Source organism: Paroedura picta, chromosome 16, assembly GCF_049243985.1.
Source record: "Paroedura picta isolate Pp20150507F chromosome 16, Ppicta_v3.0, whole genome shotgun sequence".
NCBI classification, from domain to species: domain Eukaryota; kingdom Metazoa; phylum Chordata; class Lepidosauria; order Squamata; family Gekkonidae; genus Paroedura; species Paroedura picta.
Window position 1 is genome coordinate 22,327,012 of NC_135384.1, and position 11,077 is coordinate 22,338,088.

General features: G+C 45.5%; 1 protein-coding gene across 1 annotated transcript; it reads left to right on the forward strand.

Moving 5' to 3' along the window:
- The first annotated feature begins 1,445 nt into the window (after positions 1 to 1,445).
- On the forward strand, positions 1,446 to 10,794 carry GIP (gastric inhibitory polypeptide). Its single transcript, XM_077315042.1, has 6 exons — positions 1,446 to 1,516; positions 3,031 to 3,182; positions 4,498 to 4,629; positions 4,911 to 5,030; positions 8,162 to 8,254; positions 9,781 to 10,794. The coding sequence occupies exons 2-6, from the start codon at positions 3,073 to 3,075 to the stop codon at positions 9,788 to 9,790; spliced, it is 465 nt and encodes a 154-aa protein (XP_077171157.1). The 5' UTR covers positions 1,446 to 1,516; positions 3,031 to 3,072; the 3' UTR covers positions 9,791 to 10,794.
- Positions 10,795 to 11,077: the final 283 nt, after the last annotated feature.

The window sequence follows — 11,077 nt, forward strand, 5'->3', positions numbered from 1 at the left end:
CTTTTCTCCACAGCAAACAGCCATTCCTGACTTTCCTCCATCTCACTGGGGATCGTCTTTACGTCTACAAGGATATACATTGATTTGGAAACAGCTGCCTCTCCATATGCCTACTCCCACATGAACTTACCAAACTGCTATAGACATCTTCCCAGGCCCCACTTTCTGAGGTTCCACCTTCTGAGATTAGGTAGCCAGACAAGAGTTGGCTTTCTCAGTTGTGGCATCAAATGTATGGAACTGTCTCCCCAAGGATATTCATTTGTCCCTTTCTATCATTGTCTTCTGCAGCCATGTGAAGACTTTTTTGTTTTGTCTAGCATTCCCTTCAGAATCCCTCCTTCCTGCCCTATGTTTTATGCACTGTCTTTCTATGCCTTTAAATATCTATTTTACTTCTGGTTTTAATTGTTTTTGTGGTGTGTTTTTATAATCCTTGTTATAACCATTAGCCATCTTGATGGCCCTGATGAGGCAGAAATATTATCACGTTCCAAGCTGAGCTCCCCAGGAAGCAGACTTTTTGTTGAAGAAATCTCTTTATTGAAGGGTTAATGAAACAAGTGCCTGAAACTCTTTGCTGAAACTAAAGCTGGTAGAAGCCTGCCTATCTATAAGGCTACTTCCAGTCCCACCCCCAAGCACACTTTGGCACCAAAATGCAGATGCTATAAATCTTAGGTCCTATGCCACAAGCTTGCCAAAGCAAAATGAATAAAGACATACCAACAGCACTGTCTCTGCTGCCCAAGGTAAAGAGATAACAAGGAGGAACTGAGAACACACTTGGAAATTTACTTTGAGCCTCCCCAGGGTAATACAAAGTTAAAATAACATAGTTCACATTTCCCATCTGCCCCTGTTCTTTGGTCAAGCACAGCTAAATTATGAGAGCAAATTCACAGCACAAAAATGCACAGGATAAATGCAGCATGGATATCAAACGTATAGCACAGGTCATGGAAACACTATTTATTCACTTATTTATATTTCAATTTATATACTGCCTCATCAATGGTACTGTGATTGCAATAAAATCATTTGTTCTCCTAGCTGGTGAATGGCTGGATTGACCTTAACTTGCTAGCTTAGAGGGAAAAAGCCCTCACACTGGTGAAAAACAGGAAAATAGCCAAAACGCAAGATAGCCCAGACCACTTGTTTTGATGTTATCCACTGGGACCTGCTAATTAACAGAGAAATGGTTCTGGGGAAATCTGGATGGTTAATGGCTTTAATTATAGAAAACATACCGGATCTTCATTTTAGCAACACTGTGCAAGTTTAATTGCCATGAATGTAAACATACTTTAAAAGGGCATTTTCATGCTCCATAGGTCAGTGAACCTTCATGCCGCATATCTAAATTGCTTTTAATCTGGTTTGATTAGGTGCCAAGTTTCCTGTTTTGTTTCACGGAAATGGCTTCACTTTCTCACACCCTCAGGTATATAAAGAATCCTCAGGGTGCCCCTTAGCTGCTGGAGCCTCTCTGCCTCTCTGAAAGGTTCAAAAGGTAAGACTCCCAAGTTCAATTCCTCTTTTGGAAGGCCAAACTATTTACTGGAAGAGTAAGTAATATAATGTAAGTACCGGAGTTCTCCGTAGTTGGGTGGCCACTTTGGAAGATGAAGATCCACTTCCGGAGGGGACCATTTGGAGTGGAAATGCAATGGGTAGCAAGAAGGGTGCTTAATGCTTTGCTTCCTGTTTCCTCTTGCCAAACTGACCTAGTCACTAGACAAGGGGGGTTGGCAACTGTTCTTCCTGAGATCTTAGAATTGCAGCTGAGAAGGTTCAGCTCTCATGAAGGCAAGGCAAGAGCTTTGTTACTGAGTAAAATACAACATGCAAGATTCTATCCAAGGGCAAAGTAAAGCCTTAGGCAGTGAATGCCGGGTACTGTTAAAGGGCGGGAGAGTTGTGGGGAAAGGCTGATCTGACCAATGGAATGCAACCCACTGTGAAGCTCTCCTAGCAAATCCCTTTGAGGCAATGGGGACCTGATCAATGTGGCCTGGAGCAAGGGAACTTTCTGGAAGATGGACATCCTGTCTCTCCCCCCCCCCCCCAGTTAATTAGTGGAAAGGGCTAAGCACTGGTTGGATTTTCCATTTCCGACACTTTCCAGTCCTGCACAATTTGTAACTCTGTGGCCTCAGAATCCAGTGCATCCAGAACCAATAGCCCAGTGAGCAAAGAGCTGAGGATTAAGAATTAATTAAGAATGCCAGAAAACATAGTGTAAATGTTGAGAGCTACAAGAGCAGGATGCATAGTAGACCTCTGAAACCAGTGCTAGGAGGCAGGATCACAGGAAGACCTTGGCCTCTGTGCCCTATTTTAGGGATCTCCAACCTTTCTGAGCCTGGCAGGCACATTTGGAATTCTGACATGGCATAGTGGGCGGAGTAAAAAAAATGGCTGTCAAAATGGTTGCCTCAGGAGGCGGAGCTAGCCACAAAACGATTGCTACAGCTTAACTTCAGTTACATAGTGAAAATCTTTTTACTGTGGTGGCAGCTGCTGCAAAAGCTACATTTAAAAAATCCTCACACACATTGATCTCCAATATTCAATCTGAAGTCTTGCTGGGAAAAAGTCCTACCTGGCTCCACCCACTTCCTAAAAAACTTTTGGTGGGTGCCAGAAAAGGTATCAGCAAGGACCATAATGCCCATGGGACCCCCACCCTATTTGTTGACCTTCTAAGGCAATTAGTTGACAAGTATGTAAAAGAGGATGCTGGGCTAGATGGCCCACTGGTCTGATCCAGGAAGGTTCTTCACATGCTCTATCCTGCCAGCTTCTTGATTCATCCTCTCCTTATTATAGCCTTCATCTCACATGGTTATGGCCCTAAAGGTTCGCTGATCCCCACCATAGCCTCTTTGGTCATCCTCCTTTTGACAACAGAAAAGCTGGTGGAATCCAACTCCATCAGGCTGACCACCACAACTAACATCAGCACTCTCCTGAATCACCAATTACAGAGTTAGAATTTGTGACACTCTGTTTTTGTCCATGCAGTTACATTTCCAAGGAGACTCGTTCTCTCAGTTTGCACGCCGCATGCTGCGTTTCCACCCCAGAACTAAAGCCGGGAACAGGATGCTTTTCCAAGTGGTCTCCCTCCTCTTAGTCTCGCTCAGCTTTGTACTGATGGAGGAAAGTGGCACCAGGTAAGCCCATAAACCAGCAAAAATAAGGCAGAATTCCCCCAGATTCAGGTTCATGCTATATTTTGTCTAATGCTCTCTTATTAACCTCTGTCAAACAAAACTCATGGTTTTGTTTTATACTAGAAAAGAGCAAGGATCCAGTAAGCACCCTAAAGCTTAACAAAATTTGTGGCAGGGTATGAGTTTTCAGGCATCACTGCTGATTTTTCTAGATGCAGCTAGAATGTGGATCCATCTGTCATATATTGAAAAGCGGAGCAAGAACAGATGAACTCGGATTCGAGCTGTATCAGAAGCGAGCAGTGACTCATCCAAACTAAATTAAATCCAATAGGGGAGCAAGATGTAAATTCAAAGCCTAGTTTGATGACAAGAACTGTAGTTGGGAACCCTGCAGATTTACAGGGAATAGCACATATTCAGGGAACCATTACGGGTAAATACAAAAACTGAAAACCTGAAACACATGAACGAAGGATTACAATGTCTCTACATTAATGCACAGACTATGGAAAACAAGCAGGGCGCACTAGAAGTCCTAATTGAGGATGGGAACTATGACCTAATAGGCATTACAGAAACTTGGTGGGATAACACATGATTGGAATATTAGGACTGAGGGGTCCAACTTATTTAATGGAGATGAAGGTCACCAATACGGTGCCTGTGGACATGTGGCACCCACCAACCCTTTTCTTGATGCCCATGAAGTGTTTGAGGGAAACAGGTAGGACCAGATGGGGCTGTTGCCCAGCAGGCTTCTTATTAGCCACTGAATATGCGATTTTTCATTTGTAGCTGCCACCATGGTGTGAGTTTGTTCTCTATCACTCTTATTTCCCAATGTATTTTTCAAATGTGTGTGGCTCCACTTCCTGTGACAGCCATTTTGTGGTTATAGCCACCACTTGTGGCAGGTGGCAACCTATCTTTCTGTATTTCTGTATTCTGGTCACTTCTCTAACCCAATTGTCCCATAAGTGAATACCTTTTAGGATTAGAAAACCGTATTAGCATTTCATTTAGAAGTATGTAACTTTGAGAAGAAACATCATGTTGCTTCTATAGGATTTGTGAGCTGGATCAAGTCAGCTTTTACACTCAAAGTCACCCAGTCCTCGTCCTTCCTCCCACCCTATCTCATATAGCTTTTGTCCATGAACCTCAGCACCTTTTTGGGTGTTCAAAGGGGGCCCCCTCCTCCCCTTTTCACCAGCAGAAAACGCTGGTTGGATCTAACCAGCTGTTGAAGAGCTAGACAAGAGAAATTCCCATCTTTTTGCGTTGTGCAGACGCATTTCCTCTCTGCCGCCAGGGCACACACGAAGCTCCTACAGAGACGGTATTCTGAGGGGACGTTAGCCAGCGACTACAGTCGAACTCTGGACAACATCCTGAAGAAGAATTTTGTGGAGTGGCTCTTGACCAGAAGAGAAAACAATATGGAGTAAGTCTCAGTTCAGTGCCAACCAAAAGATTCTGGGGTTTTTCTTTCCCCCTTTTATTTTCTCAATTCAGACACCGCAACTAATTGTGGCTTGATCAAACTATTGTTTATCATGTGGTCTGGCTGCAGCCTTCAGTCAGCCAGGGCATATCTGATTTACTGTCATGTCAAAGACGTGAAACAACAACGTATTCATCTAGACTCAGAAGAGATGGATTTAACAGCTGAAAGATTTAGTGCTTCCTATTGGAATCCTAATCTCCTGTACATTTCTCCTCCAGTAACAGCATTGACCCATCCAAGAGAGAAGTTGAACCCCCAACATTCGATACAAACTCTCAGGGATCTGAAGCTGCCTCTCAGGGAGCAAAAGATTTCTTTATTTGCCTTCTGCAGCAAAGGTGAGAGCAAGAAAATTGCTGGTCTGTGAAATTAGACCACATAGTAGGACAAAATTAAAGGTGGCAGTGACACATTTAAAACCAGAAATATTTTATTCAAGGTATAAGTTTTGTGTAAAAGTAAAACTCTTCATCAGAGCCTCTTGTGGTGCAGAGTGGTAAGGCAGCAGAAATGCTGTCTGAAGCTGTCTGCCCATGAGGCTGGGAGTTCAATCCCAGCAGCTGGCTCGAAGTTGACTCAGCCTTCCATCCTTCCGAGGTCGGTAAAATGAGTACCCAGCTTGCTGGGGGGTAAATGGTAATGACTGGGGAAGGCACTGGCAAACCACCCCCTATTGAGTCTGCCATGAAAACGCTGGAGGGCGTCACCCCAAGGGTCAGACATGACTCAGAGCTTGCACAGGGGATACCTTTACCTTTACCTTTAAAACTCTTCATATCTCAATGGTTAGTCATAATTCCCTACTCTTTCATGGTAAAATGCAATCAGACTTAAGGTCTTGGTAATCACCTTAAAGGCCATATGCAGGCTGGGCCCAGTGTACCTGAGGGATCGCCTCTCTGCGTACACCCCCTACAGAGCCTTACGCTCCAGCACTTGCAACTTTTTGGTGATCCCTGGTCCCAGGGAAGCTTGCTTGACCTCAACCAGGGCCAGAGCTTTCTCCATCCTGGCCCCCACCTGGTGGAACGAGATCCCAGAGGAGATCAGGGCCCTGATGGAACTTCAACAGTTCTGCAGAGCTTGCAAAAGGGAGCTCTTTTGCCAGGCATTTGGTTGAGGTTGACCTGAACCACCCCTTCCCATGGGCCCTCCTTCTAAACCTCCCAACTATGGCACCTACTACAATTTCACCCAACCCACTGGGCTGTCAGTATGTGTTAATTTAACGTTCTCCATATTTTTCTACTCTTCCGTGATGCTTGTTGTTATCACTTTATTATTGTTAAACTAAGTTATCTGTATTGTTTCTGTTTTATGTGAACCGCCCTGAGCCTTCGGGAAGGGCAGTATATAAGTATAATAATAAAATAAATAAATAAATGAGAAACTCATAGATACAAACTAATGAATAGAAATGTGCATTCCAATGTTAGCAACATGAAAGCCAGTTTGAAAATATCCTGCTCATTCGTAGCATGATTATAATTAAACTGAACTGCAAAATTATCAACATTGAAGGCAAAGGGCTGGCAGGTTACAGTAGATGAGCGATAGGGATGTGAGTGTCCTGCATAGTGCAGGGGGTTGGACTAGATGACCCATGAGGTCCCTTCCAACTCTATGATTCTATGATGATATATGGAAGCCTTCTGATCTTGTTATTCTGAAGCTTTACTATCTGCCTTATGGAGGCAGGGGAAAGGAAGACACTGAGAAGATAATGTAACTGATAAAACCTTTTCCGCCAGCAGAGTTATTCAGCTCTTGCCATTAAAGAGATTGGCATGGATTTTTCCATGAGTTGTATCTAGCCAGCTTTTCCAATTCTGAAAAAGGAGAGGTCCCTTTTCATCACCCAAAAGTGATTGAGAGCCAGCTTGGTCTAGTAGTTAGGAGTGCGGACTTCTAATCTGACCGGGTTTGATTTCCTGCTCCCCCACATGCAGCCAGCTGGGTGACCTTGGGCTTTGCAGCACTGATAGAACTGTTCAGACCGAGCAGTAATCTCAGGACTCTCTCAGCCTCCCCTCCCTCACAGGGTGTCTGTTGTGGAGATAGGAAAGGGAAGGCAATTGTAAAATGCTTTGAGACTCCTTTGGGTAGAGAAAAGTGGCATATAAGAACCAACTTTTCTTCTTCTTCAAAAGTGCAGGGAATCCTGGGATCTGTATTGGCAAATAAAGTGGGACTCAGGGTTAATAGCTTCTCCTGGGCCCCCAGTGGGGGATTAGAAGGGCAGGGTTGCCATATCCAGGTTGGGAAATTCCTGGAGTTTTGAAGGAGGGGGCTGAAAATTTTTGTTGCTCCGTACAGACCAAATTTTAATCAAGACCCCCGCCCCGGTAAATGGTGTCCCGCTTTACGAATGTTAAAATCTGGTCACCTTATTCTTATATGCCACTTTTCTCTACCTGAAGGAGTCTCAAAGCAGCTTGCAATCACCTTCCCTTTCCTCTCCCCACAACAGACACCCTGTGAGGGAGGTGAGGCTGAGAGAGCCCTGATATTACTGAAGAAGAGTTGGTGCTTATGTGCCACTTTTTTCTTCCAGAAGGAGTCTCAAAGCAGCTTCCATTCGCCTTCCCTTTCCTCTCCCCAAAACAGACACCCCGTGAGGGAGGTGAGGCTGAGAGATCAGTGCCAGGGCGAGCCCAAGGTCACCCAGCTGGCTGCATGTGGGGGAGTGCAGAATCGAACCCGACTCGCCAGATTAGAAGTCCACACTCCTAACCACGACACCAAGCATATAGGACTGGGAAGGTCAGCACAGTGTCATGATTATAGACTTGGATCTGGGTGGCCCAGATTCAGATCTCCCCTTGGCCATGGAAGCTCCCTGGGTGACTTTGCTTAAGTTACTCTCTTTCAGCTCCATCTACTTCACGTGCTGGTGGATGCACGAATAAAATATCAGAAGGCAGAACAATGTAAGCAGCTCTAGGATACCACTGTGGAGAAAAGCATATAAAGATCTAAACAATCCCCCCCTCCCTTCCTAGTTGTTTAGTTGCCAAGTTTAGTGGCTGTGCAAGCAAGCAGCTGTGATCATGCCTTTCCATTCCCCTCCTTTCAGTCTATGTCAGGCTTTCTCAACCTGGGGTTTCTTGACAGCCCTGGAAAGGTTTCCCAAGTGTGTTTGTGGGTGGGGGGGTGTTAATTAATGTGTTATATATTTTTTAAAAATTGTTAAACATTTATCACGTGATATTACTATGTATGGTCATATCAACCCGCTGCCCCCCCTCCCATGGCCAATGATGGACTTGGAGGGGTGGAAAGGAGAGGGGCTCCAGGTGGGCGTGTACACAGGTATGCTTCCCAGCCATATTCTGCACAATGATGCCACTTCTGGGGTTTCTCAAAGCCAGAAGGATGTTTCAAGGGTTTCTCAGTGGTAAAAAAGTTGAGAGAGGCTGGTCTATGCTGTCTCACTGACCCCCTCATTGTCCCAGTGTCTGTCTTACAGCCTTATTCTGCCAAATGGATTCGATCAGTGGAAGGACATCTTGAAACAGGAATTTCTGGACTGGCTGATTTCTGCTGACCTCTGCAGGCCAATGTGAGTGAATGGCTCTTATTTGTTTCCCCCTTTCCCTTTCAATGGCCAGGGCTGCTCAGACGGGGCAAGTAACTCAAGTGATCACACAGAAGCTGCTATCTTAGAGGTGTTAATGAAGCAGCAAATTGCTTTGAGAGATGAAACACGGGATTGCTGTGCATTGACTGCCAGCTGTGTTGGTTGCTCTCAGATCCTACCAGGTTGGATGCCACCGGCCTGATTTTCTTCCCTGCTGCAGGTCCACCCTGAACTGGTACTTTGCCCATGCAGGTCCCACAATACTGTGAGGGCTGTTTGTAGATAGAATATAGTCTGTGGTCCTCCAGATGTTCATGGACTACAATTCCCATGAGCCCCTGCCAGCTGGCAGGGACTCATGGGAATTGTAGTCCACGAACATCTGGAGGACCACAGGTTGACTACCCCTGGAATATTCTGCTTCAGAGGGTGATGGAGTCTCCTTTGCTGAAAGTTTTTAGGAGCAGATTAGATGGCATTCTGCATTTGTGGTTTTCTCCTGTCACTGGTCAGGACTCCATTTGCCGCATATGTTCTGCAGTCCCATCAGGAGAGTGGGTGGTCTAGCCTCCCCCTCCCCTTTTGGTCTGAGAATGTGCAATAACACAATCATGCTGTAACACAATCAAAATAAAGAAAATGCCTTCCCCCACTTTTAGTCACCCCCTCCCCACACCAAGGAGGGTTGCTGGGGATGTGAGGGGCAAACCAAAAGTGGTGATAAATTATGCTCAAAAAATGATTCCCACCTCTGCTACCACCGGGGGGGGGGGAAAGGGCAAGGTTGGCGAGGAGTGGTAGAGTTCAGTGGCGTGCCTCATCCCCTCACGTGGCTCATCGGCTGCAGCCCATCACTCAGGCAAGGCAAGGAGGCGGGAGAGTCTGCAATACAGCCATGCGTCCAGATGCACTGGAGTGATGTGCTCACCAATGTGCCAGCCTGACCTGCTGCACAGAATGGGGAAAGCCGCGCAAGGGAGAAAAGTGAGGGTGGGGGCAAAAACAAGCTTGCGCTGTAACACAATCAAAAATAAAGAAAAATTTTAAATCGTACCCCCCCCTCCCATCCCTCAATTCCCAAAGCACTAAAAATCACCCAAGCAGTGTGTTTCTTGCACTCCCAGGAGAAAGGGAGAAATCGCGTTTTGCCAGGATTCTCAAACCCCGTGGCAAACAGAGAGTGCATTTGGATCTGCACCTTCACAGTGCGATTTTAGTATGAAATGTTTGTGATTCCGTGAAACCTTAAGGTGGCCATTGAGACGTTTTTAGTGAGTGCAGAAACAGCTCAGTCAAAGTGAACCTGCTTTTCATGCAGAATTTCACTGGTTCAATCCCTGGCATTTCACTTGAAGGGATCGGGTAGGAGGAGATGGGAATGGACTTGAGACCCTGGAGAGCAGCTGCCAGTCAGAATAGACAGGACGGACCTTGATAGAACTTCTCTCTTTTCCCTTCACATCATCAGGACCTTTATAAAACTTCATATTTTCTCCTTCGATTTCCAGGGCTCAGTAACTCCAGGGCTTCCTGAAGAGAGAAGGTGGATCCACTTCTATGTCTTGTTTGTTTTGTACCTTTTGCTAACGGGAGTCAGACTTAGTAATGACGATGCAAAAATAATAAAAGTATCTATGCTCCAGTGGAGATGTGCTTCAGAGTTGGTGTTCAGTGAGAGCAAAGCACAAGGCAACACCGTAGATAGCAAAATCAATATTTATTGGGAGCTTTATCTTAAACACTACAACCACTTACATGCCGATGTGGTGAAGATCATAGAATCACAGAATCATAGAGTTGGAAGGGGCTATACAGGCCATCTAGCCCAACCCCCTGCTCAACGCAGGATCAGCCCTAAGCATCCTAAAGCATCCAAGAAAAGTGTGTATCCAACCTTTGCTTGAAGACTGCCAGTGAGGGGGAGCTCACCACCTCCTTAGGCAGCCTATTCCACTGCTGAACTACTCTGACTGTGAAAAACCTTTTTCCTGATATCTAGCCTATATCGTTGTACTTGAAGTTTAAACCCATTACTGTGTGTCCTCTCCTCTGCAGCCAATGGGAACAGCATCCTGCCCTCCTCCAATTGACAACCTTTCAAATACTTTCAAATGAGGGCTATCATGTCCCCTTCAACCTCCTTTTCTCCAGGCTGAACATTCCCAAGTCCCTCAACCTACCAAAGATGCTACAGTACTTCCCAAAACATTCCAAAGTGTCCGTTATTCAGTAGAAACACTGAGATGTTTGTCCATATCAAATCACGCTTTGTGATGTTTTATGAATTGCTGTAGCATCCTCACCACATAGATAATTAGGTATGTGCTGTGATTAAGATATAGCTCCCAAGGACTATTGATTTTGCCTATTTAGTGGTGCATGTTGCTTTGTTGTCTTTTTCACGATGTGGACCCTTCTTCTTGTCTGATTCCATTAGACCAAAGCGTACTGCTTCTTCTTGTGTTCCTGAAGAGGACCCTTAGTCTGACGAAGAGTGCTTGCACTCGAAAGCTCACGCCTTGAATAAATCTTTGTTGGTCTTAAAGGTGCTACTGGACTTTGACTCTGCTCACTTTTTGAAAACACTTGGTGGGCATCGGGAAAGGTATAGGCAGGTGCCACGGTGCCCGTGGGCACTATGCTGGGGTCCCCTGAAGAAGGTATGCAGGATCTTCAGAAGAGGTCTAGAGAGCAGCTGCCCCATTGTACCCAAGGATTCTTCACTCCAGCTCTCACAAACAGGCCAATCTGGTTCTTAGAATCATAGAAGGGTCCTCTGGGGTCATCTAGTCCAACCCCTTGCAG